Source organism: Porites lutea, chromosome 9, assembly GCF_958299795.1.
Source record: "Porites lutea chromosome 9, jaPorLute2.1, whole genome shotgun sequence".
Taxonomy (NCBI): Eukaryota; Metazoa; Cnidaria; class Anthozoa; order Scleractinia; family Poritidae; genus Porites; species Porites lutea.
In genome coordinates this window covers 29434566-29456573 of record NC_133209.1, presented here as the reverse complement: position 1 = coordinate 29456573, position 22008 = coordinate 29434566, and the positions used below count along the sequence as shown (strand labels likewise).

At 38.9% G+C, this 22008-nt stretch overlaps 3 protein-coding genes across 4 annotated transcripts in view; all 3 read right to left on the bottom strand.

Moving 5' to 3' along the window:
• Positions 1–1390, bottom strand: part of LOC140948017 (ubiquitin-conjugating enzyme E2 K-like) — a 10553-nt gene extending 9163 nt beyond the window's left edge. The window contains exons 1-2 of the mRNA XM_073397241.1: positions 1234–1390; positions 936–1023 (exon numbers count right to left, since the gene is read on the bottom strand). Of these exons, the coding sequence (XP_073253342.1) occupies positions 936–1023; positions 1234–1305 (160 nt within the window). The 5' untranslated portion in view covers positions 1306–1390. The remainder of the gene's footprint in view (positions 1–935; positions 1024–1233) is intronic.
• Positions 1391–3327: 1937 nt separating this feature from the next.
• LOC140948133 (uncharacterized) lies at positions 3328–4854 on the bottom strand. Its single transcript, XM_073397357.1, has 2 exons — positions 4684–4854; positions 3328–4550 (listed from the first exon to the last, which is right to left on the bottom strand). The coding sequence occupies exon 2, from the start codon at positions 4195–4197 to the stop codon at positions 3556–3558; it is 642 nt and encodes a 213-aa protein (XP_073253458.1). The 5' UTR covers positions 4198–4550; positions 4684–4854; the 3' UTR covers positions 3328–3555.
• A 2411-nt stretch (positions 4855–7265) lies between these two features.
• Positions 7266–17048, bottom strand: LOC140948379 (fibroblast growth factor 2-like). Of its 2 annotated transcripts, none has more exons than XM_073397614.1 (4): positions 16954–17048; positions 15207–15523; positions 11625–11734; positions 7266–9223 (listed from the first exon to the last, which is right to left on the bottom strand). In XM_073397614.1, the coding sequence occupies exons 2-4, from the start codon at positions 15499–15501 to the stop codon at positions 8972–8974; spliced, it is 657 nt and encodes a 218-aa protein (XP_073253715.1). In that variant the 5' UTR covers positions 15502–15523; positions 16954–17048; the 3' UTR covers positions 7266–8971. The 2 variants fall into 2 exon arrangements, with proteins under 2 accessions (XP_073253715.1, XP_073253714.1); XM_073397613.1 differs by lacking the exon at positions 16954–17048 and adding an exon at positions 15712–16554.
• Positions 17049–22008: the final 4960 nt, after the last annotated feature.

Sequence of the window (22008 nt, the reverse complement as noted above, 5' to 3'; positions counted from 1 at the left end):
AACATCGATACTACATTTTTTAAAGGCTGTTTAGACATTTGATAGTCGAAAATATCACGTTTCAAGTTGACTTTGTAACCAGGCTTTCTTACTTAGCATCCCGGCATTCTCTGGAACCTAGACCCCTTCAAGTGTTCATTCTTTTTTTTTTTGCCCGACTGACCGACCCACCATCACAAGAGACAGGGCAATGGGAAACGAAACATTTTATTGGGATGGCCTAAGGAGCAAGAAGAGATGGCTATATTGTAGGGTAGCAAAACCTTGAATATACTACTCCTCTAACCTCTTCTAATAATCTTATCCTGTTGATCACCTGGCAACAAGGCTGTTTTCTTTTTACAAAATTCATCATAACATGCTAAAAAATTTCCCAAGTGCATGACATCCTTAGCACTAAGCAGAGTTTTCTTCAGTTTAAGAACAATTTTTACCGTTTGAAAGATATTCTTCAAAAAGCAATCAACAGCCAACAGGGGTTTTTTTGTGCAACTTTTCCATCTTTTTGCTTTCATAATTTGGCTTATTCATTTATGCTAATCATTTGAAATCTTCCATTCACTTTCTGAGGCTCTGCACTGGGATGTCATGCTTTCTGCAATGTCATTATTTGTCCAATAATCTTATACAATGCAAAACACGTTACTCCTCATTTTGGTTAGTAATAGCCGGTTATGAAAACGTAGCAGGTAAACTTGAGCCAATAAGAAACTGAGAATTATTTTGAATGAATAGTAATGGCTTTTTTGAGGTTAGAGCATACTAAAAAATGCCAGGTTACCAATGCAAACATAACCTTGTACATTTTGGTTTCAAAGACAAATGCTTTTGGGACAAAAAATTAACAAGGTTGCGACCCTTAGGTTTGTCAAAACGTACATGTTAAAAAATCTAAGTTAAACAAGCCTTTAATGAAATATTTAACGGTAAGTTACCTTCAAATGGTGTGTCGGGAGGCCCTGATATTTCGCCTCGTAATCTTGTATATGTGTTATCGATCAGCTCAACTTTACATTTGAACATCTACAAAGAGGAAAGCTTAGTTGAAATGATTTTCCTTTACTCTCAACAAAACATAAGCAAGCGTTCAGTTTGAGAAGCAGCAATACTTATTTCGAATGACGAGTATAAAACCCATTCTTAGTAAGCTAAATTAAGCTTAAATAGATGTGGGAAAACAAGTTTACATTATTGCAAGTTAGCATTGCCAAAGAAACAAGAAAATTCACCTACCTCGCCGTTTGCAGAAGCACCAATTATCTCTTTAAATTCTCTCTGAACCCTTTTAATAGCAATATTAGACATTCTAGAGTTTTCCCAACTGGTGCAAAGACAGAAAATCACAAACAGTACATCAGTAAACTCCTCACTGCACGAGTTACAGGAAGTACACTGGGAAATTTGGGAAGTAACACGCATGCGAAGTACTGTAGTTATGAACCAGGCCTACGCGTGAGGCATATCTACTTCCGGGAAAAGTCCGGGAATTTTTTGAGCCGTTGTGGGGCTTTTCGACTTTCAGTTTCATTGACACCCAGTTTTCATGTGTCGGGAAAGCCCCGAAAAGGACTTGCATTTCACTGTTTCCTGACCGACCCGAAGTTCCCAATTCCCCCGATTGGTCCTCAACCACCTCAACGATATCGACCATTTGACTTTGAGCGGGGGTATAGTGATTTCACAAAAAAATATCCTGCAGACGATTTCGAGCGAAAAAAAATCTTGCAAGGAATACTTGCCATACAATGGCTTTGTGTGTCAGGAGAAAAACCGGGGGATAAAATTCTCTCACCAGGGGTTTGGGGAAAAAAATTCTTACACAAACCAAATCCCCCACCCCCACCCCCACCCACTCCACGTTAAAGTCAAATGGTCGGCCTCTTAAAATAGGAGATACGATCCACGATTTCGAGTTTTCCGTCAGCAAAACATTACACGAGAAACAAGTACACCCGATTGTCAGGGAGTAAAAATAACTTTCAGTATTCTAAAAGGGGGTATTGAAAATATATTTTTAGTGAATCTTGCTGTTCTATTTTTAGTCTTATTTGTTGCATTCATGATTTATAATGAGAATGACCAGTACGCCAAGAAAGTGGCCTTCAATTTGCGGGAATTAAAGTTTGTGAAAGGGCTACTTTTTGCGATTAGACTAGCCTACCCTAAGACGTCCTTTGGGGTTCGTTTGTCGAGAAATGAATGCGTGACAAAGGAACCCCAAAAGACGTCTGCGGGGAGGCTAATTTTAGACATTTTTCTTTCAGAGAGGTGTATAGTAAACATAACACCAATGAGTTCATCAACTCATTCTATCATGGGTGTTTAGCAGGCAGATAGACTACGAGCAGTCTCTCTTTTTTCTTGGTCCGTCCAGCAAAACGCCCGAGACACGTAAATGACCACGCGCGTGACTGAAGGCGCGAGTGCCACGCTCGCACGCGCGTGCACTCCCCTTACTAAATCTGAAGAAAAAGAGAGAATGCTCGCAGTCTTGCAGGCAGAGATTTTTCATGAGCGGTTTCCGGTTGCTGTCAACGCTCGTGGCATCGGCTAACCTGAGATCACGCCCAATTTTAGCAGCTTCCATGCATGCATTCTCTCTAACGTGCTGATCTCAGATTAGGCATCAGCCTGCGCACGCGAGAAAAAGTCCTCTGGTAGCCAGGGAACTGGTGCGGGTCTGGCAGTCTTGCCGGCTGGTAATCGAGCCTATTTTTGAACAATCTTGTACGCCTGTACATCAACAACAACAACATTTTGTTAATTTTAGTAGGTGACCTCAATTAGAGGTATATATCAGACCGCAAACATTTTATTTACACTTAAATAACGTTGTTTATGTCACATGGTAGAAGACCCCCAAATTAGTGAGCAGACTCGCTCCCATTGTTTTTTCCATTTTTTTGTCAGTTACTGACCCTGATCATATCTGAGGCATCTGAGGGCCCCGTTTTACAGAATTTAAATCTCCACTTCATAAAAAAGTTTCGCAAGTTCAAACGGCTAAGTCTGTCTGTGGCCTTATGAGAGTGTCCGGCAAAAGAGCTTCGACAGTGTTACGATTTTACAAGGCTTACAACAGGTCGCGAGGGCTATTAAAGATGGGGGAGGGTTAATGTGTTTACGACTGGATAAGAAATTTGAGTCAAAAGTATTGAGGGGTAAACAAAATACGACATTTTTGCTTTTTTTAATTAATGGCGTCGGGAGAACCGTAAGAAGTCCGGCAGCTCATTGCCTTGTTTTTCAATAACAGATTTCAGTATCACGACTTAGGATGTTCAGAAGTGAAACGGCAATTCTTTCATAGCAATGCAAATATCCGCTTAGGGGGTTGTGAACGAATTAAGAATTAAAGAAAACGCCGTCGTGCTGTAGGGGAGTTTCCCTTTTTACAATGGAACTCCCCATTTGGGAGATCGAATAAAGCTTGAACCACCCCTAAATCTCGTCTACATCTGGGTTAATTAATTCCAATTTTTAGACGAAAGTCTGAGCCCCTTCAAATTGAAGTTCCCCACCCAGTTGAGAAGCCACAGACCGCGCTAACTATGTCTACAGAACTTCAAGAACTTTCTTCAATTTGGCACTTATTTTACAGCCTTCAAGTTTCCAACTCAAAGCGCAAAAGTCAGTTTCTTCTAAAACCGTTCGTTTCTCGCTTCCATTCTGCACTGCCAAACTAAAGCAGTAGTACAAGTATCGTTCAGAGAATGCAGCCACTGCAATGAACGAATCCAAGTCGAATGTGCGCACAGACTTGTCGATATCTAACAGATCAAGAATAGAATTTACTTGCTCTGTGTTGATGGACTGTGCGTATAAATCACGAAGAGCACCCAAAATCTCTCTTCTTGTGATATTCCCATCCCTATCCCGGTCATTTTTAGTAAAGTAATGACGAAATAGTGTTCTGCGGCGATTGTTAACGCGACAGAACCTAGCCACATACTGTAAAGGAGAAAGCTGCTCAAGAACACGCATGTCCATTGGCAGTTCAAATCTGCAACTCTGTCGAGAGAACGAGTGAGGGCCTTGTAACCATGCTTTTCCGCTGTCCGATTTAACTCGCTTGTTCTCGTCCTCTTCAAGGTTGCCCATGATCTTAAGCGCTTCAACAGATGCTGCACGGGGCCCAGTCCCGCTCTGCGAGGCGGAAGATGAACTGCGCGAAAACTTACTGTTTTGATCGCGCATAACGAGATACTAAATGCGACACTTGCTATAAAATCGAAGATCGGTGGTTTAGTTTTCGTCACTTAGGTCTTGTTTACATCATACCATTGTCATATTAAAAAATTAAAAAGCCACTTTCATCGATGTAAACCTGAGTCAGGACGCCGAATCCCTTTTTGGTCGGAAAAGGGAATTATTCCGTGGCGGTGCGACCATCAAATACAACTGCAACAAAGAGCTAGCGCAGCTTAGAAACCGTGTAAATACAATCACATCAATACAAAACGAAGCTTTGACTGTCGCTTTCCGTTAAATACGTTCTTCTTTCTGCCAGCAAATCCCGAATATCTCTTCTTTTCCTCAGCAAGAAAAACCTGAAACAGATAGAAATTTTGTGAGCATGCAATTCGGCTTCACATACAACAAGTTTTGTTCTAGGAGAAAAGAAAGCTATCTTTTCAAAATTAATCGCTCTCGATAAACGCATCTCCTCTAATTTCTACTTACCTTCGACATAACAAAATGACTCAATAATGCAGTCGATGGTTCTCATTTCTTTCCATCGCAGAGGACGGGAAAAGCAGATGTTTGTTTTGAGAAAAAATTTCTTGTTATTTTCTACAGAAGGCACTTAGTAACAACAAGTTGATCTTCAAGCTTCTTTACAATGAGTTCCTCTTCAAAATGACATGTGCTTTTTAATTCCACCAATGTACACAAGGAACAATGTATTTGCATTTCTAGATATTAAAACGTCCATAACGTGTTAATTTTTCTGTAACTAATGATTCGCTTTAGACAGAGTTACTTTTATATGTGATATTTTTATTATGTGCTATGGCAGTGGTTTTTAAAAAAAAAAGTAAGCTCTCCGAGATCATGAAGTTCATAAAGATGTTTCCAAAAATATTATCCTAAAGTTGAAGCCAAGTTAGAAACAAGGTAATGTTTGTTTAATTGAAAAAGAAAAGTTCTGTTAATCTGAATTGCAAATTAGTGACGATTGTACGAATGTTGTGAAGTTTTTAATTAATGATTATATCAAACCAGCTTAGGGGCGGACCATTTGACTTTTGGGGGCGAGTATGGGTGATTTCAGAAAAAATATCCTGCAGATTGATTTCGAGGTAAAAAAAATCTTGCAAGGAAATACCCGACATTCAGTGGCTCTGTATGTCAGGGAAAAGAAAATTCTGTCACTAGAGGTTTGAGGGGAAAAAAACACGCAAACCAAATCACCCATACCTCCCCCCCCCCCCCCCCCCCCCCATCACAGTCAAATGGTCGGCCCCTTATGCCGGTAAAAGCTTGCCCTCACTCTATAAACGATAACTTTTAATAATCAAGGATTTGACTTTGAATAATGACTTTTTAGCTGCAAAATTTGACGTGGATTAACTAGAATTAATGTGTCCGTTCAATAGGATCGATTACGATGAAAACAAAATTGAAAAACTATAATGAATGACGATTTCAATGGCCGTCAAGGACAAACTCGACATCCGAACTTGACGTGTAAGGCCCAGGTCAAGACGCCGAACTTTTCATGAGTACATGAAAAGTTCGGCGTCTGAATGTCAATTTCAATGGAAGGGCTTTGATTCAACCGCCGAACTTTTCAAGTCGCGGTGCATAAATTATCATCAAGTATTTCGCAAGTGAGTTTTACCGAAATGAGCATTTTTCTCCTTTTAAATTTTGTTCGGCTGGAATTAAGGTCGGCATCTAAATCAATTCAGCCGATCTAAATAATTTGGGTCGGCATTGATTCGAATTAGGTTCGGGTAATGGAAAGTTCGGCGTCTGAACTGGGCCTAAGAGTGAAACCCATATATCATCCGTGTTAATAGATAGAGTGTTCAGCATAAGACGCCGGCCACAGATCTATCAAATACAGCTTATAGCCCAAATGATATTCAGTAAAAACGGGCTTTCTATGGAAAGGCGTCAAAAAGATGAATAATGACTACTAAGAATATAAGAACAAAATTTTCATTCTCTCTTCCAAGAAATTAATGGATTTTTCACAAGGGGGAGATATAGCCAATATACACATTTGAGTGATTCCGTTTAACTAATGAAGTCGAAATTAACTACAGCTAGAGAATCGATATTGGTCAGCCCAGTGTGGCCAATCTTTAGATTTTTTTCTTTTGAGAAGAATTTGCAATTGAAGGGCCCTTAGAAGAGAAGAATTTGCATTCGGAGGGCCCTTAAACCTGTTCCCGTAGCATTTGAAACGCACGCCTCGTTTTCCGTCCAATCCGAAGGTGTGACTTTCAAATTCATCTTGAACTGGTTCGATAAAGGTAGTGTTCCTCTACCGAAGGGCGCACCCGAATTCCCCCCTCCCCCTTCCCGTTCGAATGACTGCACCAATGGCTAATACACTTCAGTGCAGTTCCCGTAAAAAAGACCGGGAGACCCGAAAAGGGGGGGAGGGGGGAGGCGATGGTCACGTGAGCTCTACCACCAAGTCCTCGCTCCTACACTTGAGCAAGCAAGGGGAGTGTTGAAAGGGGTTCGGACTCTTCTACCCACCAGACTGGAGGATTTTTAAAGTACTTAACTACTTTGTGACTAAGGTGATAAAAATCCTTGAGTCGCACGCAAAGACGACTTTCTTTTCGCACTTTACAAAGGGAAATAACGTTGCACATACTGTGCACTGTAACAGTGATCAGGGACTCTTGTTCAAATTGACGAAATCTGACGAAATTATTTCTTCCTCACTAAACAACCCCAGACACATGTTTTAAATTTTTTTTTCTTTATGAGTAGAATCTCAACTCCTGCCATGCTAAAGCGTGCTAGTCGGACTACCTTACCAAAAATGTTTCCGGTACCAACCCTGGCAAGTCTAGCATGTACGTGAATCCTGTGAGCTCGCTATTTACTCAGGGGGGAGGGGATGGGGGTAAAGGTAGCTCTAATTCCCTCCCTCACTCTCCAGTCCCTGAGTCGAGAGCTTGCTCAGGCTCCTATATTTTATTACTGTATACGGAATAAGAGACGTATGCTTTCAAGCCACTCATGGCGTACAAGCTGGAGCTTTTTCAAAACAAAAAGTAAATGCATGAAAAGACGCATTCGTGGTTCCACACATCAATAGTTTATGTACATTTGTATATATGGTTAAAAGGTTAGTTTTTACAGCTATGTTATAAATAATCATCTTCCTTCCCTACTGCAAAATAGTAATTTATATCATAAATGTATAATAACGATACACTATTTTTTAAATAAAACAAACTATGCTCTACTCTTATCATTTAGTGATCCACAGGAAAATTTCACACAAAATTAAATTTCAAACTCAACCGAAGTTTTAAGCCACATGAATGACTAAAGGTAAGATCATTCGTATATAAGGCTATGATCTGTACTTAATAGCGCGACAGTTTCCTTTCTTATTTTCCAGTTATTTTCCACTAGAAACTCGAAACTATGATCAGTCTTAACAAGCGTTTTTTAAGACGCCGGTTTCGACGCAGGTTCTACAGATAACCGTGATATAACCGTACCAAATCGCAAAACTGCGCTGCCATCCTTAACCTGATACGGAGATTCAACAAGTCCTTGGAAATAAATAAGAAAAACTACAACCATAATTGGAGTTCATTCATCTTCAATGCAAGTAAAAAATTACAACCCTTTCACGATCCTTCACTCCGAGGGTTCGCTACCTTTTCGAAGTTCTGGATTTTAAGAACGCGGACAAAATCTTACTGTGTGACCATTCAAATGAAAGCTCCGGAGCAGAAATTTCCTGTGGTGAAGTTTATATTGTAATAAAAGGTGGTTTTAACTTTGATTCTGTGGATGAAACCCCTAGATGTGACCATTCAGATGATAGGCACTTAGTAGTAATTTCCAGTGATACTATTTGTTATGCCGTAGAACTTAGTTCTAACTTTTGAGTATATGGATGTAATCCTATGATGTGACCAAATGAAACCTCTTTACCTGTATTTTTGCACTGTATCATTTGTTTCTAGTATTTTACAACAACGAATGATTACTTTAACCACCTCCGGGAATGAAAAAGATACCCTAATACTAAAGCAGTGCTCAAAAGTCCGGACGTGATCAAAATATTCTAATCGGCCGGCAGCTCTGAAGCTTACGCGGCTTGCAGTAAAGAGAAAAGACTCGGCAGCAGCGTTGTGGTCGCTAAAAATACGAGAGAACAAAAATAAGCCGCTTCGCGCACGCACTGTCACCAAGCTAAGGGGGCTTAGGCAACGACGACGGCGGACGGCAACGAGAACGACAAAAAGGCAAACGGGTTGGATAAAAAAAAACTTTGCACGTGCATCACGCTGTTTTGTACCTTTCTTTGCCTTTGCCGTCGTTGCACAACCACAACGTGAAACTGCCTAATTTCTCGTTTTGTGGAGAGCGTGAAACACAAGACAAAGATTTTCTATTTTTTTTTTTTTAACTTAGATACAGTCCTTTGGAATTCAACTATAGAAAAATTCACCAACGTAATTGACAAATTAAACGACATGAAATAAGAGCGATGAATTTTGAGACAGCGTGAATTCACCGTCGTCGTCGTTGCTTAAGCTCTCTAATAACGCGGGCTAACATCTCTGCTAAGGACAAAGACTCACTTGAACTCACTGTTAAGAGTCAGGCTGTAAGCTGTTTCCCGATAATGTCAGCTTATAATAACTTTTTTTAGGGATTTATGCACAAAACCAACTTACTGAAATGGCAAATTAACACTGAGCGCGAAACTTTTTAATGAAATAAAAAAAAAACAGCGACGACATAGATCACTGAAAAACTATCTATAGTCACTTTTAGTCACCATTCGTCTGAAGCCGAAGTCCGACGGATGTCTTCGTTTTCTTGACCCTGGCGGTGGTATAAGCATGAACTTGGTGCTTTTCCGAGTGCTTGTTCCATTCCTGTTTGCCATGATCTTCCTTAACGTGCCTTCATATTTGAGCGCAATGAAATAGTTCCTGTTTTCAAATGCGAAAAAGTCTCCCTGTAGCTGGACGTTAAACGTGGATCCTTTCTCGTCGGGTTGGGTCTAAAGAAAAGAAAACAGTTATTCTTAGTAAAATAGTGAGCTTTAGATAAGAGGACGACAAAGCCTTATTGTACTTTTGAGTCACCAAAAAAGTTGACACTGTTATCTTTATAAAAGGAGGTTAAGCCTTCTTCCGATCGCAAAATGATAAAACTTCTACCATTTGATAACTTGTTTCTGATCAGCACTGCGACATTCTCGCTAAAACTCGTAGTAGCATGGATAACGACGACGAATGACGACGGCTATCACGTTTTCCCGCTAAAATGACGCTGCTTCACGCGCGAGCAATACGCAGTGTTGAGAAAATCTCGTTCTCGAAGTCGCTCTCATCCTAGAATCTAAGGGTCGATAGTTCAAACGAAGTCTAACCTAAGCCGCGGTTTAACAAGTCTTTGGACCTCAAGATCTCTTCCTTAGTGGGTTACTTTAAGAAGTAAATACTTTTCTTGTCTACTCTGTATGCTTTTATAAAACTGTTCACAATAAATGGCGTTTAGACAGAATCGTTGGGCAAATTGAAAATGGCTTCGAGCGCGGTTTTGTTAAACACTGGCTAAACTACATTTAAATAACTGGCCCTAAAGGTCTCTCTGACTATGAAAGTAGTTGCTCTAAATACACTAGGGTATGCTAAATCCACTCCAGGCTACGTTTATTTCACACGGCACTGGATGAATTATCGACCAGCTAAAAAATTTTGTGGCCTTATAAAGTCGAGAAAATGTTCTATTTTTGTGATTGATTCCTATTTAAAAGTTAGTGCATTTACAGCAGTTAAAAGGGATGTAAAGTTCTAAACAAGGCATGCGAAAGGGGTACCATTTGTCAATAGAAGGTATAAGAAAGGGGTACTTTTTTTCGTGAAAAATGGTATTTAAAGGGGTAAGGGGTTGGACCTCGGTGCAGAGCCTCCCCGTATAAACATTTCTTTAGTACCCCACCGGGAACCTCAGGCTGCCACTTGAGTTCCATTTAATAGAACTCAGAGCCCAGTTGTTCGAAGGTCGATTAGCGCTATCCCGGGGTTAAATTTTAATCTGGCTTTCGTTTTATTTTGTTCGAAAGTATTTTCTCGGATAATGTACTGTATTCTTTTTAGAGCATGCAATCATCAAATTGTAGACAAAATGAATTAAACTTAATTTGCTTCTCAAGCTTTCATTTCTGAAATCAAATTTCGCACTAATCCTGGGTTAACTTAACCCTGCTTTGAACAGCCCGGCCCAGATTAGAGTGCCAAACAGAATACGAAAAATGCAAAATATATTTGGATCGGCTCAGATCCTTAATTAAGTAATGGGTGGAAACAATAATCTTATTTAACAACACGGAAAAAAGGGATTTCCAGAAGTTTCCTCTCACTTACAAATTTACTGACTTAATATAAATGGCCTGCTTATTAGTCAGGGGCGTTCCCGACTAGGGTCAGTTTCGTAAAATACAGACAAATGCACTTCAAAATTATTGATTAATTCTAGAACTCAATTCAAGACTTAAGGTTTACGGATTAGCGGTTGGACTTGAAGTGCATATCGATTTAAGATTCAGGGCTCGATAGCTGAAAGACCGACAAGCGCGCGCTAATACAGGATTAAAAGTTTTAGTGCTTAATATAAATCCATTTACCTTACTATTTATCATTAAGAGTAGAATTTTGTTTTTTCTTAAGTGGATCTGGGAGTTAAAGTCCAACAACATTTTGTAAACGCACGGTAAAACGGACGAAAAAACATGCAACTTGTCTTGCAACATTCCTGCAAAACGAATTGAATAGCGATGTTGCGCGTTTTACCACCCACATCAAACCTTTCTTGCAACACACTGATCAAGTTGTTAACAGGTTTGAACGTGAGTGGTCAAACGCGCAACATCGCTATGCAATTCGTTTTGCAGCAATATTGCAAGACAAGTTGCATGTTTTTGTTGCCTGTTTCACCGAATTAAGATCCAATTACATGTTTCTCGACGAGAAAACTTTGGTTAAAATTTCTCTTAACGCTGGTTTAAACCAAAACAATCTTTCGAGGAACCGGGGTCAGGAAGATTATTTTGATTCTCTTTAGATAAGAGAGATATCCCTAAATGGACAGCTTGTTTGCAGATTAGTGTCGCAATAGGTAACAAACAAACTGCTCTGACCAGTCCCAACAGACGTAGTTAACTAATACTCGAATTGACCCATCAAAACTCGAGGGAAATATGCAGCTGATGTCAAGCGAAGGAGAACGCGTGCTTGATTTTAGTTTTATTTTCGATTGGTCAAAAAGGCGAGGTCACATTTTGTAGCCAATCACAGAGCTTTGCCTTGGAAAACCAAAACAATGGCAAAAATACTTGACTATTCAACCTGCTGAGGGACCACTGAATTAAGAAAAAAATCTGTGGACTAGATGCATACCTGACTAGTGAGAGTACCGTTTGGCTGCATGACGAGATACCGCTGACTCTCGACACCTTTGATGCGCGCCGCACAAGCTCCCGTGGTAACAGTCTCGATATTCAACTTGGCTAAAGTAAAAAAACACATACACACGAAACAACAAGTCAGCACAGAAATAGAACCTACTTAAAGCAAAGTTATTCCTGCGCAGATGCTGATCTAGGGTAATGGCAAAGGTTCCCCCTTTCTTTTACTGAAAGCGAGTCCCGTAAGGCCAAGGTGTCGCGATACTTTGTTTCGGGAAGACCATGCTCAAGAGAATGTTCCTACCGCCCAGCCCCATCTTTAAGGTCTCGATCCGCCACTGGTGCCATGTACCGCTATCCTCGGGGATGGACCGGGTTGCATGTACTCAAAATTCATGGCAAAGGGCAGGGGGTGTATAATATGTCCCTTGAAACCTCAACTGCGATTAGGCTTTTTCAGAGATCGAAGGACCCCGTTTCGCAGGTTAGTGAGGCAGACCGTCTATTTTCCATTTTCATCATCATCATCATACTACATCCTAGGTAGACCAATGTTCTGAACGACTTCAAAGTCGACACCCATGCCTCTTAACCTGCCACCCCGCCACTTTTAGCACTACAGCCTAGTGCCTACGGCCAATCAAAGCGCGCTATACAAAACCAAAGCTTTCATTGAAGTGTTCACTATAAATTAAAACTAGTCCTGTTGGATAACGGGGTAAAAATAGGAGAATTGTTTAACCCTTTAAACCCTTACATCAAAATTTGAATTCTCATTTGTTACCCCTATTCATTTCCTACAGAAGTAGTGGGGAGAAGTTGATAAAACATCAAGCAAATTCGTCTTGTGTGATCATGTCCGTAATTCTCATGACCACCCTGTTTTACAAAGCAATAATATTACAAGGCGAAATTTGATGCTGATCACTCTTAGGTATTAAAGGGTTAAGTCCTCCCTTCATTGATTTTCCTAAGAAACCCCGTAAATGATGCAAATCACTGCCACATTTTAAGACGCAATAATTTAAAAAACGCAGTCTTCTACTCTTCACTCCCTCCCAAAATATTAAATTTAAGAAAGCAAATTATATTAGACAGCAGGACACAGGAAAACAGTCAACGTTATCTCTCAATTGATTTTTATCGGGTAAGATAAAATAAAGTACTGGTACAATCCGACAAGTGTTTACTACTCGATAAAGGTCTTACAATCTACAAAAAAAAGTGCGCTATTCGCGATTTTAAGCCATCGGTAGTACATTGTAATCGCTTGCATCGACCTTTCATTCCAAAACAGACGTATCATTTGATTAGTCGCGGATCTTGGAGAGTTACATTTTTTCCACGCATGTACCTCGTGAGTAGGTACTCAAACTTGAACTTGCAATAAGATCCAATCTGAGTGACGGATATTAACTTAGACATAAAACCATCCTCGAGTTATCTTCACCATTTCCTTATCTGCGTTTAGATAAAACCCTCATTTTGAAGTACTGATTAACATTCAGGATATTCAGGTCACGACATTTTATGAGTTGACGCATGTAACAGGAAGGATCCCGGGGGGTTCTTCCCTCATATTTGTTTGATAGGTACGGGCCACCACGAAGGGGATGGGTTTTACACCGTTTTGGTCTGAAAGCGGGTATAAATAGGCTTGACCTTATTGGTCTAAATTCGGGAATACAGAAGTGTATGAACGTATTTATCTTTTCAATTCCAAATGAATAAGAAACGAAAATAGTGTATAGTAAATTTGAAGCCTCATGTTGTGCATATCGTTTGCGACGAGTTTTTCTGTATCGTTTTATACATGAATCGAACTGAGGCAAGTTACATACGACTGTGGTCGACAGCTTATTGTTTTCTGATTAAAATCTGACCAAGTCTAAAGTACCAATAAGTAATCCAGTGAACCGAGACGAACTTTTTATTTGGAGGAAACAGTTTTAACATTCCCTGACTGTGGTTAAAATCTTGATAATTTATCATCTACAAGTAAGCGATCGCTTTAAGTCTTTTTTTGTAATCAGTTTCCTTGGACAGACCTGTTGTTAAGGCTAAAAGGTATTACTGATAAGCCTACATGCATGTGGGTAAGTGTTTCTCAATATTGTGGCAATACGAAATACCCAAATCCAATTAGAAAATCACGTAAGCACGTGCCAATCGATATTTTATAGCCTTGAATACTTTTCGATTACTAAAAGCGTGTTGTTGTAAACAGGACCTTTGATCTCTCCCGTCATTTTTGGCTGTCCTATTTTGTATCTCGTTAAGGAGAAAATGCAAACTGGTAGATTTGTTTGAAGTAAGAAAACAGCGTCTCCACATACTATTTTTAATTGATATCCTTGGAAGTGATACTTGAATATTGGGCTCAGAATCGCTTTAATCCAATTTTAATATTTACCCTAGCGGTTATTCTTTCGGATCATTCTTTAAAAGTTGCGGTTTAAGGACCGACATTTCGGTGGTACCTCCCGGGTAACAAAGATAGCGCTACTTTAAAACTAAACAAAGTAGAATCTACATGTGATAAGATTCGTATTCACAGTCTAACATAGGGTTGTCAACAGGAAAAACAATTGACTTTTAACTGACCTTTGTGGGAAAACAACTTTCAATGCGTGCCTCCCCAGATAGCAATTGGTATTGTAATCTAATAGTTGTCTTTAAGTTAAAAGGATAAAATGTAAAGCTAAGTAAATACTTGGTTAAATCTCATTTCTTGACGGAAGTGAGCTCTAAGACGTAAATTCCTCCTCGGTGCAATATGCGTCATTAGCTGACGAAATTGTTTGCTTGTAACCAACATTGACAAAACTCAATAACAAAGACACCGAGACTTAAGGAACATTGCAGTTGATGCGGAAAGCTGACAAATATCTGTTTGTTTTCACAGCTTAAAGCTTGTTAATGATCTATTAAAGACGTGGACTGACTTTTCAACTGTTTTTTTTCTTTACAGTGAAAGCTGTAATGGTATATTCTATTCATCACCTTTGGTTCTCGGGACGGAAAACAAACCAGGTCTTCCGCGTGAAAAAAGAACAACACGCGTAAATTAGCTTCGTAAGGGAGCTCTTGTTTCCATTTGACAATTTCTTGCTGAGTGGGAAGAGACCACCCGCTGGGAGTCCCGCTGTGAGTCCCGCTGGGAGACCCGCTGAGATTCTTGCGTATGAACTTCAATGCTGGGTTTGCTTTCATTTCAAACTTGATGCCGTTTAGTGTTGCTCAACGTTAAACATATAAACACGATAAAAGCATACTGAAGCATGAAAAAAAAGAAAGGAAAAAATAAACAGAAACACAAAGTATTTCCTAATAACCGTGCTTATGAGATTAATACAATCCATGTAAGAAACTTAAGCACAAAAAACCATGCGTTTCGTTTCACGAAAAAAAATTTTCAGAAAACACTCGCGTTCTTGAATTCTGTTTTGCGCTTCAAAGTCAGTAATTATTCACTTGAATAAAAAAGTTGATGGACCGAAGAAAAATCAATGTGCAAAGCATCACATATTACTTGAGGAAAGTGTAGATTACATCGGAAAGGAAGGGCTCTTACCGTATTTATTAAACTGTAAAGTTCCATTGATCTTGCCATCAGGAAGAATCTGCAGATACATTTGGGCGCGCATAGACCACAGCGAGATGGGTAGCCGCGGACTGGGAGGTAGTGTCGGTCGTACACGGTTTTTGCAGAAGGAAGCCTTCACAGACCCTGCGCTTCTGGATGGGGCAGAGTTATCAGTTGAATCCACGTTGCCACTGAACTTGTGTCGATTTGCCAGGGGCAGTGATAATTTTGACAAAATGAAAACGATCGCAGCGAGAAGACGCCACGCGTTGGAGTAAGACATGATTTCTTTACAGCGAGAGGATCTGAAGAGAATGAGATGAAGTGAAGAATTAACCCTGTTATATGCACAACTCTACACAACTCCAATATCAAAGGAATGTGTGTTTCTCGGCAGCAGCAACGTGCATTTAAAAATTGATGATATTTGACTGTTAAGCCGAGAACGAGGGAAAAGACACAATTTTACACGTTGTAAACTGAGAGCACATACCTGGGTATAACGTATCAAAAAAGTTATAGAATCGGTGTCACCAAGATCTGTGCGATCCTTCAGCTTGAACTCACGACCAAAAAATTATACGAGGACGTGTTGAAGTACCTTTACAAGAACATGCAAATCACATTCACAGTCACTTTAAAGTGTAAAGTTTTCAAAAGTCTCTTGACAGCTCGACGTGACAAATGATCTTTCAATCGCGTTTTTTTAGCACACCATATTTACTGACGGTATACTTGTTGTTCCGTCGTACGTCCAGGGGGAATGTAAGTGATACGAGCTTTCCAAGCAGAATATATACGTTCTTAGGGACTTCTTGAGGAAGATATACAACAAGGGCTTAAAAAACCGCAGCGGTAGTCGCTTCCGTTTGGAAAACATTAAGATCAGCTTCATTGTTTTGTATGAATGAGATTGGCTTGCCCGCTGTAGCGTATTGTGGACTGGGTAGCATAGATAATTGGGCGCTTTTCACACCCTAGCAGGCTATGAATCATGCTATTGACACCTACAAGAACGCATTCCAGCCCCTAACGATCTCCTGTTCTAAAGGAAAGGTACAATCAGAAGGCAACGAGGAGGCGGAGTGCCTATTGCTAATGACTACACAGGAAATTCTAACAGACAATCACAACAATCTAATCACGGGAATAAGGTAACAAGAACTAGAAAATCTAAACAATGGATTAACAAGTAGGCGGAGAAATAAAGCATCGAGTGAAAGATTTTTAGAGTCCGCAGCGGTGTTATAAACAGTAACTGGCTTTGCATTGAAACATCGTGAAAATTTTTAGATTCGTTCCAGTTATGTTCATCGAACGGCCCGCAACCCATAAATTAGTGTCCTGAATTTCTTTCATCAACTCTGACTGTAGTCACCAGTCTTTATCATCGATAACGCAAGTAAACTCAAAGAAGACAAAATAACTTTACAGGGAGGTGAATATTTGAGTGCTGTTGTGTTCAAAACATACGTCTGTTATCATTAGCGTATCACTCAAGAAATCGAATATTAGAACACCGTTTAACCGTTCGATTCAGCGTACGAGTAGAAGCTAAGATATCCTTGCTACGTGCCTACAAAATCGCCTTCCAGGATATTCAGGATATTCTTATGGTTGAGGTGTTACAATTTCAACAAAGAGTAGTTAAATTTATTTGGAACAGGATTTATTTAACAAGCGGGCGCAGCAGTGTTGATAGCTAATTAAATTTGCAAAACGTATTCATACTTACCACAAAACCAGAGAGGAAGGAAAATCAGCATCAAAACGATGCGAGGCACCTAAAGCTTCCTTCCGTGAGTTAATCAACAGGAATTGTTTAAACGTAATCAAGCGTCAACTCTGATTGTGATGATTATATTGAGGGCCTCAGCACGCTATTAAACCACGTTGTGTGAAACGCGTCACTTTCACGTTAGGCCCTACACTTTTGTATTTACAACGAAAGTTATTTTACTTGACAGGAAAAGAACTTGTTCCTGTGTATCTGTCTCGTTAATTTTTTTCAAGTTAACAAAACTAGTTCGCATCAATACACTGTCTGTCACAATACTTCGCGGAGAAACTTGCTCGATCGATGTTCGCGTACATGAGACTAAAATATAAATTTAAAGGTCAAAACAAAGCGTTCCACGATAAACTATAAAACAATATGTTAAAAGTTTTAGAAGAAACCACACCCAGTATTTCAAATCTTAAGTCGAGAACGCCGAGCTATAACGGCGGTCTTTTGTCAAGCCATAAAAAAGGAAAAGACTTAATCATAGTAAACTCATTCATTGAACAACACAAGATTAGAATGTTCCAATATGGGTGAGATTTTCACTTTTTTCATCGTGAAACTAAAGGCTCCTGCGACTGAAGACAAGTAGAGGTAGATTTCCGGAAAGTTATTTCACTGATAAGTAAATGAGTTCGTCCTCTGATCACTTCTTCTAAAGCACAAAGAGAGATTTGAATCTGTAATATTTTACGCGGTATTTTAGTCTAAGTTTTTAAAGTTCTGCATTTTATCCTTTCTTTTTCTCCATTTTTTACTGTCAGTGATAAATGTTCACTTATGTCGTAGCCAAGATAAAAAAAATTTATATTTCTACTTATTACTTTTACCAGTGCAAAACATTTTCTGACGCACATACTAGAGATCACTTTTTGAAAGACGCGGAGTCGGGTTTGACCAGGTACCGATAGTTTTCCATGCATCGACACGAAAATTCACTTATCCCAAAGCAAAAGTCTATTATTCTTGCAAGGACTTTCCTTTTGGACGAAAATACGAGGCTTTTAATCAGCAGTTAAGTTGCATCATTAGCAGTGCAAATCAACTGATGAATTTGTTACATTAGAGCCATTTATACGAGTAAAAATAAGACCTGTCTTACTTAAGACGCGTCTTATTTTTCCTCGTATAAATGGCTCTATTGTCTAAAACGAATCATACCAACGAGATAGCCGGAGAAAACATGCCTACGCTAGGTGACTCGTTCAACTTGCCGAGAAAAAAGGCCCGTCTAAAAAACGTCGTTGTATAAAGAGACTTTGTTTCCTTTCTTGTACTCAGCACGGAATGAAAAGGACCTTGATTCTAAGCTTCTTTTCAAACAACAATCGCGGCCGTTAGACAAAAAAACCCGTGTAATCAATAACTAAAACGTGTATGCAATTGAATAGCCATAATTACTGACTGTGAGCAGTGTAGTGACAGGTAAAGGAAAGGAAGCTGTTAAGATTGTATATCGGGCTGTGTTCTTGTAACATAAAAAGAGTTTACAAGTTTCACCCATATAGCATACACAATCAAACATCCTCTAAAATACACCTATCTATTACGTTGTTCAGAAAGCCACAAAACGTCTTGTTGTAGTCCTCCCCCTGCCCCTTTTTTTTAAATTGGGAGTAACACAGAGCAAGTGAAATCCGCTATGCACTGCAAAGAAAATTATCTCCTGTGCGCCACTTCTCCTCGTAGGAGGCGAATACCCGCATACATTATATCATTTCAGTTAGTTCTTACTGTTGTTATTATTATTATTATTATTATTATTATTATTATTATTATTATTATTATTATTATTATTATTATTATTATTATTATTATTATTATTATTATTATTATTATTATTATTATTAATTCTTACTTTCATGTGTAATACCTGTAAACTAGGTGGTGGTATGTCCGTATATACACAATAAACTTGACTTGACTTGACTTCGCTTGCCTAGTTCAACTTTTTGCTTTTGAGATTTCATCAATTTTGACGACTTAACGATTACATTTCACTTAAATGATGAAAGTTTGAACCTCCCATTTTAATAGTTTACAAGGTGTATGTTGTGGTTCAACTTCATCTCTGTTTAAAATCTATTTTTCTTTGTGTTTGGGAAAGGTAATTCAAGATAATGAGTTTGAAACAAAGGAAAATAAATTTAAACCAACTATAAGGATTAACTACAACATAGACGTGCAACCACAAGTAACCGAAACTCCAAATATGAACCGTCGGCACTCTTGCGTAACCTTTGAAAAGGAAATTAATTGTTTCTTAAACCTAAAAATATGAAAGAGTTTTAAATAAAAATCGGCTTACCAAACTTGAGCTTTATATTTCGTTTTTCTTGTGTAGTCTCTAAGCCGATTTATGACTATTTTAAGTATTTTACCGGCCCAAACCTGTTTCAGAGGCCGGTTACACTAAAACCCATAAAATGGCGATGAAATGGCACAGGGACATCACAAGAAACAGGATAATTAGCTAAATTTCTTTCATATGTTTAGGATGTAGAAACAATCGTTTGTTCCTTTACTTGTGATGTTATGTGTAGTTCAGTGCTAACTTTTAAGCCAAAGGACAAAATATTTTGGCGGGACGATTAAAAAGACCTCTTATTTTCTTAGCAGTAGTTGGGTTTTAAGTTCTTGTGATTTCTTAAACTCTAGGATTAGAACAGATGACACTAACCCCGCATTAATCAATGAAGCCGCTCGAAACCGCTAAGATTCCGGTTGCTCTTCAGCTTGAACCTATTCCCACTTTCAACAGAGACATGCAAAATGTTCATTTATTTTTAAATTCTGCAGAATTGAATACCCCAAAATGGTGAATGTATACTTCAACCAATAAAACAACAACTGATTTCTTGAATTCTCCAAAACTTTGGTAAATCAAATTGAGACCCAAAATAGACATCTTAGCTTGAAACTTGTTTTTCGGTATTTAACTGCATTTCTATTTCAAAGATCTTTGTGATAAAGATGTAATTTTCAAATTTAATCTGAATGACCCATTGGGATAGAACAAAAAAGACTGAAATCAACGGAAATTTAAAAAATATATTTAAAAACTTTCTACGTCGGTGAAAAAATTGAGGGAAAGTGGGATGTCGAAAACGACTTCGGCTACGTCAATCGGTCCAATAAAAATATGTCGGAAACGACCTCAGTTACGTCAATCGGACTGATAAAAATAAATATTTCAGTCTATAACAATCACGGAACATTTTATAGGACTTCTCTAGTGTTGATATACAACATGTGTATACAAAATCTATTGGTTTCCAGCCACACTACATCCTCTGCGGGATGTTTACGGTTTTTTAGTAGCGTGTCAGTTGTTTTGATTATTGCTCAGTAAAAATCGCGGTAGGTTTTTTGATATTAATTCTTACAGTATAAAACAAGCACAGCGTGAACATGGTTGTGCGTAATAGCGTGGCGTAAACCGGACCCAACGTAAAGGAACTGGAAGTTTTAGTAGTTTTTGCTTAGATTAAACATCCCACGCTCTTATCTGTTCATCCGCTCGGAAAAGTCGCAAACTCCTACGCAGCCAATCACCTTAAGGAGCAGTTTACGAGACCGTTACAGTACGAAACACGGAGGGAGATTTTTACCGCGATGAGGATGTAGAAAAAGCATAAGTTGTTTCAAGCGAATTTTGTTTTTTGAGAATTACGTTTTTTGAGAATTTTGTCAATCAGGAAAGACCAGGATCAAAATAGAAAAGGGAAAAAAATGAAGCGACTACTAATAAAAGTGCACGCTTCCTGAAAGTGATATTGTAAATATTTCTTTAAAATCCTTGTGAACAAAAAAAAATGTCCTTCTCATTATCCCTTAGGATTAATGAAACCGGCCCTTATAAGAATGGCAACTGATATTACTACAAAAAAGTAGTTCTTTTTGGCTTTCATGGTTTTACCTGAGCTTACAGATCAGAAATACACGTACCTTGTACGACATACTACACACTGACTGACTTGGCGCGACACTGACTTCTCGTCAGTAGTTTTCATTTGAACGAGCACAACACTGGATTTAATTCACAGACTCAAAAGAAAAGTAACAAACACCTTTTGCAGCATTATAAACAGCACCACAGTAAAGTACTGCTCAGCGGCTTTCCTTTGAATAGTCACAGTTAAGGATTTCATCCATAGACTTGAAAGTTAGAACCACTTTGTAGATCATAATAAACTGTACCACGGGAAAGAACTCCTCAGTAGCATTCATTTCAATGGTCACACTTTAGAATTTCATCCAAAGACTCAAGGTTAGAACCAAATTATACAGCATAGCAATCAGTACCACAGGAAAGTACTAGTCAGTAGTTTTCTCTTTGAAATTAAAATTCGGAATGTAGGACTATAAGTTGGAACCTACTAGGACAGCATGACAAAACACCACAACAGGAGAGAAGTGAAGCCCAGTTTAAATCAACTTGTACGGCACAATAAAGAAAACCTCAGGAAAATCGCGGTTAAGTTAGGTTTCATGCAGTCAATGGCCACACTTAAGGATTTCGCCCACAGACCTAAAATGTAGAACCACCATGTACAGCATAATAAACAATAACACAGAAAAGAAAAGCTCAGTAGCTTTCATTTGATTTCTCACACTTGAGCGATTTCGGTCATGCACAGAATCAAAAGTTAAGAATCGTTCATACTACCTAAAAGGAACAAGAGGAATAAGTTTAAGAGTTGAAATTTGAGTTCAGTTTAAGGTTATGTTCACAGTATACTGGCCGGCACGACAACCATAACGGATAGGGTTTCTGTTCACACATGAGAACGGAGATTTTGGCGCGATTTCTGTAACGGAGCGCCGATCTCTAAAGTGGAGAGTCAAATATCGGATAGGTGTTCAAACGATACTGGATCGCGTTTTTGTGGGCACGAAAAGCTTTTCGGTAGAGTGTTAATATATCCCTAAATGGCGTAGATTGGATTACACTCAGTGCTTTTCTCATTTCAAAACACGGAGATAAACCATTAACGAACTACAATG